Raw genomic sequence first — 15,725 nt, 5'->3', positions numbered from 1 at the left:
ATGACATACAGAAAGCCACCCGCTAAAAAGAAAGCAAGAAAATCACACTTCCCACTACTCACATCTGTTTATGAAAGAACGATGCACATTAACTAGGGACCCCCTGTAGCCTAATTAATGCTCGCTTCTTTCAAAAGCAATTTGCTTATGAAGGAAATGCATGACAACTATTCAAGAGAGAAGTCTCGGGCAATGAAGTCATTGGAGTGGGGGAGAGCTAGCCACCCTCTGGAGAAAAGCCCCACGGATGTCAACGGCTTGCATGACTTCAGCCGCAGAAGCTGGCTTTCCAAAAGGTTTCATCTTCGTTTTTGAAACCTGATCTGCAATCCCATTATGCCAATGGATTTAACCAAGTTCAGTCTCACTGAAGTCATTGTCCCAAGTTCCACTTAAAAGGCCCAGGTTCCGCTTAAAAGGTCACTCCTCCTTGCACGTCAGAGAACAGTTACACCAGCACTCTTCACTGCAAGGCCCAAGGGCCCCTGGCAGCTCCCAATCAACGCTCCGCTTCACTCTTTTTGCAGTAGTTTTTCATGCACAGCAGGGTCTGCCAAACTTTGTCTTGTTATTTGCTTTAGCACTGGGCTGGCTGCTGTGCGATGGGCTACCACAGGAAGCGCTCGGGCTCATTAGCTGTAAGGTGTGGGGGAAGAGAAGAGAATGCAGGAGTAATCGGCCATGGGGGGGGGGGGAGGCAAAGAGCAACATGATCCATTAGCTGCAATGGCTCACCGTGCAAGCGCTGGAGATGGAGGGGAAACTGCATGCACGGGAGGGAGGGAGGGAGGGAGGGAGCGAGCGAGCAAGCAACACGGATCTGCACTGGGAGACCTGGCAGCACTGAGTCGAGCACAGCACTCTATCAGTGTCGAGAAAAAGGTCCATACCAATCCAAGGACCAGGGGAGCCTGTCGGACTGTGAGTGAGTGATGTGGCCTTGCTGGGATGATGTGGAGGGGGATAGGGAGGTGAGGCCTGAAAGAGCATCCAGCCAGGTCCAGTGCGCAGCCTCAATGCTTGAGAGAGGGGCAGGGAGAGGAGAGCCCCTCCTCCACAGCCCAGGAAAGGCACCCAAGTGGCGTCAGTGGCAGTGCCTGGAGCCCAAGTGGCCCCTGCTTGAAAAATAGCGAAGATCACTGGACCTAAACAGTGCCACCTCTCCCTGCTTGCCTTAAATCCCTCCTGAAAACTGGCCTTGTCCATGAAGCCACTGGCTTAACCCCTTAATCCTCATTCTTCCATCAGAAACTAAACTGAAGTAGATGTAGCTGCACTAGTTCACAGTGTTACTGCCGCCTCTCCTTTTCCTCCCCCGTCATGTTCACCCAGGATCAACATTCACACTGTAAGATGCGCAAGGTGGGGACCAGTCTTTTTTGCTTATGTAACTCTGTAAAGCACAGGAACACAAAGAGTGCAGATGATGATGATAATGATGACTACGGGACTTGCCTTGCTCCATCAGCTCAGCACTGTCTCCAAAGTGCTTGGGCAGATTTGTGTATCTAAAACATTTATACATTATTTGGGAAGCTCACAAGCAGGTCATCATAGTGACAGCCACCCCATGAGGCTTGCCCCCAGCATCTGGCAGTCAAAGGCGGCCTGCCTCTGGATATGAAGGTCCCATAGTCAGGACAGGTCACTAGGGCTTATCAATGTTGCCTTCAGGAATGACTGCAACTACTGATCAGGAAAGAGTCTGGGAGCGCCTAATACTGTGGTGTGCATGGAACTAAGGAGGTGTGGATGTGTTCAGTGCCTGGATGGGAAATCCAGAGGAAGCCCTGTAGCAGCTGCTCTGGGCTTCCTCAAGGAAAAGCAGAATGTGACAACAGTACTAATATAAGCTGGGCTGCCACATTACAGTGGCCATGGGGATCAGCATCCCCTTGGCAAATTCCCACTGCCACCACATTGTTTAGCAGCATGTCACTGGCAGCTGCCCCACTGGTTGGAGACTGTAACATGCAGCCTGGCTCTGAGTGCTATGGACACAGTATGGATGGGGATGGCGGGGTCAAGAATCAGACCATAAGCCTGGGGTAGGCAGAAGACCAATCTCCAGATGACCATTGGTCATGCTGGCAGGGGCTTCTGGGAGCTGAAGTTCAAAATATCTGGAGGCCTACCTACTGCCCACCCTGCAAGAAATGGGGATGAAATAGAGAAGAGTTGGAATGGCAGTAGGAAGGTCAGAAGGGCTCAGAAAAGCCTTGGCTCACACAGTGGGCAGGTTCACATGACACAGGGGTGGTTAACAAGCCATGGTGGCTTGCGAACCACCCTGTGCATGCCGATCGCATGCTGGCCCAATTTACATAATTACCATCGCTGGGCGCAGCTTGTTGTGACTTCCAAACCCAATGAGGATGGATGGTTGGGGTGGTTAACAAGCCCAGCAACCCTACAATAGGCCATGAGCTCTAGGGGGTTTGTTAACCACCCCAACCACCCACCCCTCACCAAGTTCAGATGTGATGACAAGCCATGCCCTGCAATGGTAATTATATAAATCAGGCCAGCATGCAAGCAGCACAGCCACCATGGCTTATTAACCACCCTCGTATCATGCAAACCAGGTCAGTGGGTCTTAGAGGAGAGAGAAGGGGATCCATGGATAACGCTTACACTTGGTTCGCACAACATGACAACCCATGGTGGGTTGTCAGACTTGTTTGTTTCAGGGTGGCTTATTGTGACATCCGAACCCGACGCAGTTTCCTCACCATGGTTTGTTAATCACACACAAGCCACCCTGAGTACACACGGCTTGTTGTTGGATTGTTCAGGGTAGTTTGTCGTGATGTGCAAACCCAGCATAATGTCTTGCGTGTGGCTTGTCGGAAAGGGCTATGGAGTCGCCTAAGAAGAGTGGCGAAAGACCCGGTTGCTCCTCACAATCTTGCTAATGATATCCCCTCTCTATTACATCTTGAAATGACAATAGTCAATTTACTCCTCTACTTTGTCACCTCCCTAGACAAAGACACAGGGTTTTTTCCACCTTCAGGGAGATTAGCACAAATTTAACTCTCTTTTTTTTTTTAACTTTTAGGGAGATTTGCACAAATTTGCAGTAGTTTCTGGGCTTTAGCAAATGTGCATGAATCTCCTCAAACGTTCTTTTTTTAAAAAAAATGTTACATTTGTGCAAATCTTCCTGAAGGTGGAAAAAATATGTTAAATATGCGCAAATCTTCCTGCAGGTGAAAAGAAAGTCTACCCCCAAAAAACCCTCTACTCTGCTAATGAGTACATTTGCGCTCATTAGCAGAGTAGTGGAGTAGGCTGCCGAGGCTATGCTGCTGAGGCCCATGGGATACATGCCAGGAGCAGGTGGGAGGACTACAGGGGAAACAAGTTGCCCCTGATCGTCTGTCAGGAGTAACGTGGGTTAGCAAGCGAACAACCAACCCACCATGGCTTATTTTCAGGGTGGCTTATCATGATGTGCGAACCGGCACAGAATGTTTAGCATTTATATAGTGTTTTGGAGCACTCATTTTATCTCAGCAATTCTTATGAGCCAAGCCACTATTATCACTCACACATCAGAGAGACAGTGGCCACCTACCTCTTAAAAGCAGAGGCAAGATTTGAATGGGGTTCTCAGCTCACTCCTAGCACAGATGACAGTGTCAGAGGCCTATCTATAAACATGGGTCTGCTCCATTCGTCACCTGTAAAGCAAAGGGCTGCAATTTAAAAAGCCAAAGAGCCTTTTGCTCATCCAGAAGCGAATCTGGCTGGGAAGAAATCATCCAAGGGGAGGGACTGTGGGGGGAAAGCCACAGGAAAGAGGAGCATTCTCACCTGCCCTTCTCTTTGGCCCTTTAAATTGCACTGCCCTCAGGGAGAACAAAAGGCTGCTCCAGACATGCGGAACAACATGGCTGAAGATATGGATATGGACATCTCCCTTCTATAATAAAATATTTTAACACTAGTCCTAACAAATTCTTGACCCCGACAACAAATAGTGTTTTCTCCCTTGGCTGTTTCTTACAGGCAACGTTTCCCTAGTTCCACTTCCAATCCAGTGGAGGCTGGTGGCTTCGATTTCAGTGGAGCCATGCAACCATTCTGGGGTTCAGTCAGAACCAGCCAGAACTCTAAAGGAGCTATCCAAGGTGCTGAGCCCTATCCTTAAAATTGCTATTGTCATTAGCCGTCTCGGAATCTACCTGAGGAAAGGTGGGATAGAAATGATTTAAATATAATAAAAGTAAAATACCTTGCGTGGAAATGGCATTTGGGTTGCACTCGTAGTATCTGTTGGAGAAATGAACTAAAACTCTCTCTCTTTCCTGAGTTTCTCCAATGAGGGAAAAGGCTTTAAAGAATGTCCTAAAAACAAATTTAAAAGAGAAAAAAACACAAAGTCAAGCTTACCTTTGAAGATGTTTGTGCCAAGCCTGGGAATGAAGGACAGTTTTTCCAGAGAGGTGAGGATGGTTTGAAAGAGCAATCACTGATGAGTGGCATATAGTCATCCCACTTTCACCCCTGGGCCAACAGGTATTGCAGGTTTTTGCATTGTTTCTAAAACCTGCAAAAGCTGTTTGAGCAGAAGTAACTGTAGGAGAAAAGTAATGTGTGTACAAGAAGTGTGGTGTCTCTCAAGCCACTTTCGACTTTCTTAAAAATCTGTTGTCCACCTCCAGCCTCAGATTGTGTTGCTAGTCTATAATTAAGTTTCAATTCTTGATGGAAAAAAATCCAGGACAAACCCCAAAATTTTAGAGACATTTAGAGAGTATAAACATTCAGAAATGTGACAGAAAATAAACTTCTGCTACAATTCCTGGAGAGAAGAAACCTGGGGAAAGAGGGATGGGACTTGGTGTAATTGCTGCTTTTCTAAATGTGGTCACGTCCTGCACTCATACATGACCGGCTAGATGTTGAGCTTGCTTTAAATCTGTCTTCCAGCAGGGAGGACACATCCCGAAAATACACATTTCTAAATCCAGCTAATAAAAACAGCTGTGTAGCTTTTTTAAATGACGCAGCTGTCAAGTTCTCTCAGTCTTTCAGCCCTCCCTTCTAACCGTCCCTATATATCTTTCATGGTGCTGTTATTTCTTCTCCCCCTCAGTCTCTAGATCAGACAACTGCACAACCAACATTTGACAAATGCATTAAAAAAAAAACCCAACAACAACAACAACGACACAGCCTCTTGTGGGGCTGATGAAGGTGTTTCATGGGTTTCCAGTCCTTACAAGAAAAACAGCCCTTTTCATTTTGAAGCAAATACGTTCAAAACAAAGTGGGACAGCAGGACCCTATCTGCCCATCCCAACCCTAGCTCACATCTGATCATTTTGCCCCAAGACCCAGCTCATTTAAGTGGTACATAGGCAGGGAAGAACTGTAGCTTAGTGGTAAAGTACATGCACTGCATACAGAAGGCCCTAAGTTGAATCCTGGCACCTCCAGCCAGCAGGATCTAGTAGAAGGGGATGGGAAGGACCTTTGACTCATACCTTGGAGAGCCACTGCCAGAGTAGACAAAATTGGGCTAGATGGAAAAATCATGCTTGACCTTGAATAAGGCAGTTTCCTGTGGTCCAGAGCTCACTACACATTGACCCAATACCATGAAATCTTTGCTCAACCCTCCCTGAGTTAGGACAGCAGGCTATTAGGGCTACATGTCCTGGATTATGCTTTATATTCCATTAGGCTTGTACGAGAAATCTGTTTGGGGGGGGGGTGAAAACCTGACAGATTTTTCCGGGTTCCCCCTGGCAGATTTCTTTCCATTTCCCCCCCGATGGCATCAGTGAATCAAGCCAATATGCGGATTCCATGGTGTGTGTTTTAAATGGCAGCAATTTGCGGAAACTGTTTTTTTGGGGGGTGGGATCTTGAAATTTGTGCAAATGAGGGCATAATCATCAAAATATTTTTTATTGGCAATCTTGCGCATGATCCCATGTCCACCTGTCCACTAAGTAGCCCCGTAGAGGCATATTCTCCTCTTGTAAATATCCCTATCAGTTTCATCCTCTCCACACACTACTTCCTTTAGCCATGTTCCATACTTGTCAAAGAACTTATCAATTTCCCCACCCCACCCCTGGGGGAACCACCTACATTGAGGATGAAATTGGCAAGTATTTTGACACATAGGGAATATGGCTCTGCTGGGCTAAATGAAGTCCTGTGTGGAGAGGATGAAACTGACAAGAATATTTACAAGAGGGGAATATGCCTCTGTGCTACGTAATGGACATGCACATTTGTATAATATCACCAATTTAAAAATATTTTTTAAAATTACAAACCCATTTGCACAAATTTAAAGATCCCCCGCAAAAAAAATCCAATTTTCACAAATTACCATTTGTGCAAATGGAGGGAGAGCTGGAAAAAAAGGGACAAAAAATGTACAGAATCAAAGAAAAATCTGCTAAAGTTCGCCGCCACTTGCTGGAACAGAAACACTGCAGAATCCTGCTGTGCTTAAACGGAATGGAATTCCCAATGTCACACGTCCCTATCTTCCATGCAAGTAGCTGAGTCAGGCCCCAGGACAGAATGGGAAGAGGCAAGCCAGGCTTAGCGCTGGGAGGGAAAGGGCAGTCTTACCGCCCCACTATATAGCCATTAGATGCACTTTAAGATAGGCGTGTATAGGATTCTCACTGGATAAGACACAAGCCCAGAAGACAAGACGTTTAGGAGATGACTTCATACCTGAGGGAGTGATCCAAAGACATGCCTGTGAAGTCAAAGAACTTGAGGTATTCCTCAGCTACAAGTTTGCTGAACTCGTTGCTTAAAACAGAGAAAGAAAAAAAAAGCAACAGGTCATATCAGAAAGTGAGCTTTTATATGTGCTTATGATTCTGCAGATGCAGTATGAACATCCTTTTAGGTAGAAAGCCAGAACGTACTTTTTCCCTAAGTGCTTTGCTACATCAGACCGCTTGAATCTGTCCAGATGATAGAGGCGCTTTGCCAGCCTGCAGGCTGCTTCCACGTTGCCACTGGTGGCACCGTTGATGAAGTCATGGCTCAAGTTTTCGTGCCCCTCTTTTTCCAAAAAATCACTGGTTCCCATGTCCCCTGTGGCATCTAGTGGTGCTGTACATTCCAGTCTTGCATTGCTATGAAACAAAACAGAATATTATGGGAGGTGGGCGGGCAGGGAGAGAGAGAGAAAATAAAAGATTAATGTTTTTCAAGGACAATTGCTTTTTAACATCAAAGGAAAGAAATTACGATTACAAAGCTTGTATCATACAACAAACAAAATCAAGAAATCCATCAGAAGTCTATCCAGAAGTTCAACTGAAGTGAACTTACACAAACCCTATCATTTCAGTGGGCTTCCTTAGGAGAGCTTCCTGGTGAATTATATCTATACTCTCCTCTTTCATTTACAATTATTTTTTGAGTTCAGGAGCCTCAATACCACACAAGCTTACCAAGAAGTCCATCTCACAGAGTCCAACAAAATGTCACTTGAGTGCTTATAGGATTGCAATCAGTTCTAAATCGACATGACATATTTTCAAAGTTGCTGAACCACCAAAGCAATTCTCTGCTGTCTCGAGTGCTGGAAAACACATATGGGAGATGGTGCCAGGCAGGGGGCGGGGGGGAGGGGGAAGAAGGAGAAAGAAAGCGTCCTTTGGGGGCCTATAGACCTACATCTATAGGCCCCCAAATTTAACAGAACTCAGGAAAGCAATCCCATTTTGAGAAGTACACAAGCATATCCTTATTGAACATCAAAGGAAATAAATGTATACATTGTTTGAAACAAACTCCTTCATGAATTGTAGATTTAGCAGTGGCTAGTCTAACCCATAACTTATTTATTTATTTAGATTTATTAGCTGCCCGCCTGGCCAGCTACCCGGCGTACAATACAAATGACAACACAAAATACAACATAATCAACTAAACAAAACAACATTGCTCTAAAATACCCTAACCCACCCCAAATGCCCGCCTGAACAACCAAGTTTTCAAAGCCCAGTGAAAGATCATCCATCAAAGAAGGGGCATAGCGGAGGTCACTAGGGAGGGAATTCCACAAAGTGGTGGCCACCAAAGAAAAGGCCCTCTCTCTAGTCCTCACCAACCTAGCTGTCCTGGCTGATGGGACAGATAGAAGGCCTTCCGAGGCCGATCTCGTTCAGCAGCATCCCTTCTGTGGCTGGAGGCACTCCTTACGACAGACTGGGCTGGAACCATATAGGGTTTTAAAGGTCAATGCCAACACCTTGAATTGGGAACTTCCTTTCCTTTCTGCTCCTTTTCTCTCTCCCTTCTCCATGCTGTTCTGCCATCCATGCTCCTCGCTAGGGTTCATAGAGCTCAGCCAATGGCATCAGAGACCCTTTATATCACAGCAGCTCAGCCAATGGCAGCCACAGACAAACTGCCTGGCCCAACCCAGTGGGATGTTAGAGAAGCTCTGCTGATAGCTTTCAGAGGTTTCACCACCACCCCCATGACAAAATTCCATTGTAGATTAATATTCCCTAAAAACCAATGTTAAAATGCAAGAGGTAAAAGCAGTAGGCACAAAAGCTGCTTTTTCCTTTAAAATAAGCAGCAACCAAGCTGAATCCAGACAGGTTTTTGAACTGAGATGATGGCTCTTCAGAGGAAATTGTTGAGGCAAACAGAATACTAAAACATGCAAGTTTAGGTTACTGATTGTGATGGGGTCACTATCTCTAACTTTCTCTAAGCCAAATGTCATCAGTTGAAGGACACCATTTCCTCAACTATAATAAAACCTGACACTTGCTAGATCCAGCAACGGACACAGTAGGGATTGGGCCCAGCACCTCTCAGATGTGCCCCAAGAAAACATGGGAACCGATTCTGAGTCAGAAAAGGAGGGGGAAGTGGAAGGAGTTGTCGAGGCTTCAAGGTTGCAGGAGGCAGGGGGCCTGGTGAGAATAGCAGTGCCAGAAAGGGTGAAGCCCAGCTGCAGTCTAATCAGTTCAATGACAGCCCAGCCGGGCCCTCCCCTGAACCTGTGGGAATGCAGGCTCCTAGCAAAGAGGAGGAGGGGGTGGGAATATGAGACCCCAAAGTCAGACAAAAAGGGAGAAGCAACACAGGGTCATGAGCTGCTCCAACAGACTTGCGGCATGGGAGGCGACCCCATGGAAAGACACACCTTGAAGGTAGGACTTGGCAGGCCACTCAGTCTGAGAAGGGGGGTCCATGGTAGCCAGAGGAAGTTTAGTAGCAACTCTCATTCATAGTGCTTTAACCCAGATAGCTATCTGAAGCCTTCTGTGTTATGCAAAGCCTGCTCGGAAAGCTTGTTGTCAATTGCTGCATAAGGATACTGCCTGTAGCATGAAGCAAGGCCTGTTTGTTTGTAATTTGCATAATAAAAGTAATTGACTGGAAACACGGTGTTACAGCTTGACTACAAAAGAAGTCAGGGGCTGGGTACGTGACAGACACCTGGGTATCTCTACAACAAAGTCTCATTATTGCAAATGGATCACTGTTTGGCAATATATATTTCAGGCATGCCCAGTGGGTGGGGTGGGGGATCCAGACTGGGACTGCAGCAGTGGAAAAGATTAAAGCCCCCCCAAACACACACACACACACACACACACACACACTAGGGTCCCTATCCAGATCAGGGCCCATGCACTTATTCTTGGAGAAAAAGAATGTGTGCTTTGCTCCTGAGGCTTGCTCCAAAATCCCCAGGCTATGGCAGACCTTCATGGGGAGCAGGGCCTTTTTGGTTATGGAACCAGCTTTGTGAAAAGCCCTTCCTAGGGGGGTCCATTTGGCCTCAACAACGAACAGCTTTAGATGCCAAGTAAAACGTGTGATTTTTTAAGAGAGGACTTTGGCATGGGCCAAGTGCTTTAAAAAAATAAAATGTTTGTGTTAGAACTTTCTCTTTTTTGACCTGCTGTTGTTTTGATGGCTTATAGGACTGTTAATTTGCTGTTTTATGCACCTGTTTCTGTTTTTGATATTATCATTTTGTTATGGACATAATTTTATCATGCCAGTTGCTCTGCTTTTTATTTGAGGGGGGAACTAAATAAATACAACTATATTCTCCCCGCCCCTATTTGCAGACAGCTGTGGTAATAATCCATTCTATTTCCCATTCTACCCCCAGAAAGATGCCTCATTCTGCTGCATTGGCAGACCAGTTTTAGCTCTGGGAGAATAAGGATGTAATGCCCTGGGTTAAGATGATGACATTATAAAAGCTTCACCCTGACCAACAGAAGGAGGAAGGCAGTGAGCAGAGGAGGAACTGTTAGGAAATTTTAAAGAGAAAGGTAGCTGAGAGATTGCTGCAGAAGGAAGACCCCAAAGAGAGAAAGAGCCAAGAAAACTAAAAGAAAGACAGTGAACAGGTTTATGACAGAGAAGCAGCAGCAAATTCAGCCTGAAAGAGCATGGCTGCTACCATTAGCCTGGGGTTAGGACAATAGCAGTAAAACTCAGTGAATGTAAACCGTGCTGGCTTCAGTCTGGAGTATTAGGACTCAAGAGTGGTGTGCTTCATCACCCTGGCTATAGTACTAAAGAATCCATGGGGAAGGGGGAGGCCTGGAAAAGATTGGATTTTTAAAGTAAAATCTAATCTAGGGTTTAGAATTGTTAATTCGGTTGGGCAACAATACAGGTATTATTATTATTAGTCCATTCTAAAAGTTCATGCATATAGCATAGTTGATAGTTTTATAAAATTGTTTTTTAAAATCCTTGAAATTTAATCTTGATTGTTCCTGCCCCTCCCTTCTATCCTGAAACACTCTAACCAAGCCAGTGCACATTTCACAGGCACATTCTTGGTCCTCTCCTGGCTGCAAAAATCTCCTTAAATCCCACTTCAATACATAATCCTTCTGGAATTATTCCTGCTTCTACCAGCTATGCCTTCAGACTGAGAAAGCAACAGAGGCTGAAAGCAACCGACGCTATGGCATCGTTAAAGCTAAATGGGTGTTGACCTGACCAGTGCCTGTGTAGGGAAACCACCAAGACAACCCAGATAAGTGGCACTGAGCTTTCTAATGGAATAACGAGATATAAATTTACACAGGCAGAAACCCAAAGATCAACTTCAGGGAAGGGGCCATAAAGCAGTTGCACAGCACATGCTTTGCATGCAGAGGGTTCCAAGTTCAGTCCCTGATACCTCCAATTAAAAAGGCTCCGAAGCAGCAAGACTAGGAATAACTTCTGCCTGAGAGCCTGGAGAGAGCCACTGCCAGTCACAGGGCTGGACAAGATGAACCAAGCTCCATAAAAAGCGTGTTCACAGGATCATATGTCAGCAGTCAGTATAGTCCTAGATCAGCCTTCCTCAACCTCATGTCCTCCAGATGTTTGGGACTTCAACTCCCACCAGCCCCAGCCAACATGGCCAACAGTCAGCAATGCTCGGAGTTGTAATCCAAAACATCTGGAGAGCACCAAACTGAGGAAGGCTGTCAAAGACAATCCACTCTACAACAGAGGTTGCCATTTCTATGCTTCAGTTTCCTCTGGCCTCACCCCAAGCTCCAGTACAATTGCTATTCATGTAAGTGAGAAAGCTCCAAAAGGCCATTTTATAGCATCTGGTATCGGTGGCCAAGAGACATCAACAGCAGCCCTTGTTCAACATAAGCACTGATCTTACCATACCTGTTGAATCCCACACTGTAGCCATCCACATCACCAACTTTTCCATGTTTTCTCATTCCCCTAAAACAAAGGCTAACTGTTGGGTACATGGGGCAACAGGAACTGCAGGCAGTAGGTTGCCCTCTCTCTTCAGATGGTTCTTGCAGGGTGGCTAGCTGGCAAAATTCCCTAGGTTTAAGTTTATAGGAAACCCAAACTGGTGCTTCCTGTCTTTGTGTAAGCCAGAGGGTTCAAAGAAGGGGGGAATGGCCTCCTCCGTCATTGCCACCACAAGGCAGCTAGAATCTATGCCTGCCATTCACACATCCATATGATCTGAGGAAATTCTGCTGGACATTCCAGATCCTTGGCATGATGCAGAAGTTACATCACAAGGGAATTAAGTTCCATAGAGAGAATAGCATCTTTGGTCCCACCTGTGTAAATGCGGCCTAAAGCCCAGCCCAATACCTATTCATTGTGTTGTGTTCTGGATTTGGCCTACCAACAGGGAAAGATGAAGCATCCTATCAAAACTGCCCTCTACTTGACAATGGGATAGGAGTGATAGTGACAACAGAGGCTATCTGTCCCAAATTTCTTTAAGAAGAATTATTTGTCCCAGGCATATTTAACAAGCAGGTTAATGGAGAAGAGAAACAGGCATGTAAGAGAAGGAATGTAAATCTGAAAGTAGGTATTAGGAAAAGGCAGGCTGAAGTGGCCAGAGAACCCTTATTTATTATTACATTATCTAATCTTAGATTTCTATCCCACTTTCTTAACCAAAAGCTTCCCGAAGTGGCAACAATCATCTACCAACAATTTTTTTTTTTTTTTTACAAAAGATTAAGATGCATAATTAAAACAATATCCTAAAACCAGCTTTCCCCAACCTGGTACCCTCCAGATGTGTTGGACTGCAGCCAGTGTCACAAGTAAAAAAAGTAAACAAAAAAACAAGCAGAGGCAAAAGCAACACCAATGGCTCAAGCACAAAGCATTTCAAATGATGCTGCTGCAGTCAATATAAAGCTAATTAGCAAAAGCCTTTTTTAAAAAAAAGACAGTGAGGTTTTGGCATATCTCCTAACTATCTGGACTGAGCCACTTGGAAGGGGCACCACTAGGGAGAAGCTCTTAGATCAGGTTGCCACTCACTGAACTTCAGATGTTTGGCTCACATGCAACAAGACATCTTTTGAGGATGTCTAGGGGAAAGGCAGAGACCACATAAAGGAGTAGATGCTTCTTCAGATATCCAGACTCAGTGATGTACTGGAGCCAGGGCTTGCAGGGATGCAGTGCTAGAACTTTTTTATAAGCAGGGACACTGACATCATCTGCTATGTACCCCCCATCCAGAATTCCCTGTTTCCTTTGAGCTTAACTGCAATGCTCATAATACCTGGGAGGGCAATGAATTTCCCCAGCAACAATATATTGTTCCCTGGAGTAATGAATAGGATTTCCGGGTGACTTGGTCTTGAATGGGCAATTAAGACCCATTAGCTTTACAAAAGACCTGTTCCTGGTTGAGATAAAACTACTAGAACTGTTTGTTTTTAATAAGGATCAACACAGCTCCTTGAATTTTTGGATTCTCCTTGGGGCGGTGACTATGGGAATTGCCACGATGAGTGCCTGCACTTCAAAATTTATCACTACGCTACTGTCTAAGATCCATACCATTAAAAATCAGCACACAGAATTGGGCCTGGAAATTAACTGGTAACAGCAACTCTTTGAGAATCAATTTCTCATGAGTCTTTCCATTGCGGTCACCAGCGTACATCTCTTTATCAGAGCAGCTTTTCTGCACCACTGAAATTACACCTGTGTGTACAAGGAAAAGAGATTACAAATGCACAAGAGAAAGCAGCAGCACGGTGAAACAAGACCAACGTTGAAGAGACCTGTAGCTTGGGCTCTGATGCTACAAGAGACATTACTGGATCCCTTCATACAAACAATAACGATAGAAAAATCCAACACCCAATCGACTGATAGCCAAACTATTTGATGCGGGTGGCTAGGAACCTTAGAGAGCTTTTCTTTTCATAGTGTGTGTGTGTTCTAGAAATGTGGTGCTGCCTCTTACAACTTTGACACGTTTCTGCTGCCCATTTCACAATTTGGCTATGGTTTCATGATTGCAGCCCCCCATCCAGTACCAGTTGCACAAAACTTAACCAGAGGCTCCATATGGGGATGCGCATGCTCAGGCACACAGGGAGGCTCAGATGCACATCCTGATGCTCCTTTGCATTTGCTACCACTGCACATATGTAAAAATGCTTCTGTGGGTTGATCTCTTTTGATGACCTGGGATGTATGTTTTTACTTGTGACTTCGTTTACGATTTTGAGGGCCACCTTGACAGCTGAATGGCAGGATATAACTACTGTTACGAATCAGCCAATTCATTACCAGCCTGCAACTTGCCCGCTGGGTTTTTTTTTCTTCCCTCCAAACAACCAACCTCCATGCCATATCACAAAATGCTTCCGAAACTCTCCTGTAAAAAGAAGAAGCTCTTTGCCATGAAGTAGAGGTGAGAAAGGAGCATTGTTTGAAAAACATAACCTCAAAGTTTGTTTGGGCACATGGAGGTAGTTGCACTGTTCTTTGGATACTGGCCACAAATAAATCTCTGCATTCAGGTCATCATGTGTCATAAAGAGATGTATGTTGTAGGACAGCTCCAGGCACTCTTGAATGAAACGGATTATCTAGATCCATTTCAATCGGGCTTCAGGCCTGGTTTTGGAACGGAAACTGCCTTGGTCGCCCTGTGGGATGACCTCTGCCGGGAGAGGGACAGGGGGAGTGCGACCCTGTTGATTCTCCTGGACCTCTCAGCGGCTTTCAATACCATCGACCATGGTATCCTTCTGGATAGGTTGTCTGGGTTGGGAGTTGGAGGCACTGCACTACAGTGGTTCCGCTCCTACTTGGATGGCCGATTCCAGAAGGTGGTGCTGGGGGATTATTGCTCTGTGCCATGGCAATTGTGGCATGGGGTTCCACAGGGCTCTATTTTATCCCCCATGCTGTTTAACATCTACATGAAACCGCTGGGGGAGGTTATCCGGAGGTGTGGGCTGAGGTGCCATCAATATGCGGATGACACCCAGCTCTACCTCTCTTTCTCATCAAAACCAGGTGAGGCAGTGACTGTTCTGAATCAGTGCCTGGGCACGGTAATGGACTGGATGAGGGCTAATAAACTGAAACTCAATCCAGACAAGACGGAGGTACTGTTAGTGGGTGGTTCGTCTGCCCGGCTAGGTGATATTCAACCTGTTCTGGAGGGAGTTGCACTGCCCCTAAAGGATCACGTTCGTAGTTTGGGGGTGCTCTTGGATCCAGAACTGTCACTTGAGGCACAGGTGAACTCAGTGGCACGGAGCACTTTTTATCAGCTTAGGCTGGTATACCAACTACGCCCTTATCTGGACAGAGATAGCCTAGCTACAGTTATCCATGCTCTGATAACTTCTCGTCTGGATTACTGCAATGCATTATACGTGGGGCTGCCTTTGAAAACGGTCCGGAAACTTCAGCTGGTCCAAAATAGGGCAGCAAGATTGTTAACAGGGACTGGCCTGCGAGCTGATATTACGCCAGTACTTTTCCAGCTGCACTGGCTGCCGGTCCATTTCCGGGCCCGATTCAAAGTGCTGGTGTTAACATTCAAAGCCCTTAACGGCTTGGGGCCAGGTTACCTGAAGGATCACCTCCTCCCATATGTGCCAGCCCGGACCTTAAGATCATCAGCAGCAGCCCTTCTCCGTGAGCCCCTGCCAAAGGAAGTGAGGCGGGTGGCTACTAGGAGGAGGGCTTTTTCTGTTGTGGCACCCCGGCTCTGGAATGAGCTCCCTAGTGAGGTTCGCCTGGCGCCTACATTGTACTCCTTTCGGCGCCAGGTGAAGACCTTTTTATTTTCCCAGGCATTTTAGCTTTCTAAATTTTTATCTTTGCTGTTTTAAATCTGTATTTTAAACTCCTGTACTGCTGCTAGGTTTTATTGTGGTTGTATTGTTATATTTTGGTTTTAATGTTCTATACATTTTAAATTG

The 15,725-nt window shown here is 45.7% G+C and overlaps 1 protein-coding gene across 1 annotated transcript in view; it reads right to left on the bottom strand.

Moving 5' to 3' along the window:
* The window catches only part of LOC146352748 (PH and SEC7 domain-containing protein 3-like), a 182,203-nt gene that overhangs the window by 106,238 nt on the left and 60,240 nt on the right, over positions 1 to 15,725 (bottom strand). Inside the window, exons 5-7 of the mRNA XM_084834784.1 lie at positions 6,912 to 7,124; positions 6,712 to 6,792; positions 4,241 to 4,353 (exon numbers count right to left, since the gene is read on the bottom strand). Coding sequence (XP_084690910.1) covers positions 4,241 to 4,353; positions 6,712 to 6,792; positions 6,912 to 7,124 — 407 coding nt within the window. The remainder of the gene's footprint in view (positions 1 to 4,240; positions 4,354 to 6,711; positions 6,793 to 6,911; positions 7,125 to 15,725) is intronic.

This window comes from Heloderma suspectum, chromosome 2 (genome assembly GCF_057233095.1).
Source record: "Heloderma suspectum isolate Gila_16-S chromosome 2, 16-S_ref, whole genome shotgun sequence".
Classification (NCBI taxonomy): domain Eukaryota; kingdom Metazoa; phylum Chordata; class Lepidosauria; order Squamata; family Helodermatidae; genus Heloderma; species Heloderma suspectum.
The sequence above is the reverse complement of the archived record's forward strand: the minus strand, read 5'-3'. Positions and strand labels throughout refer to the sequence as shown.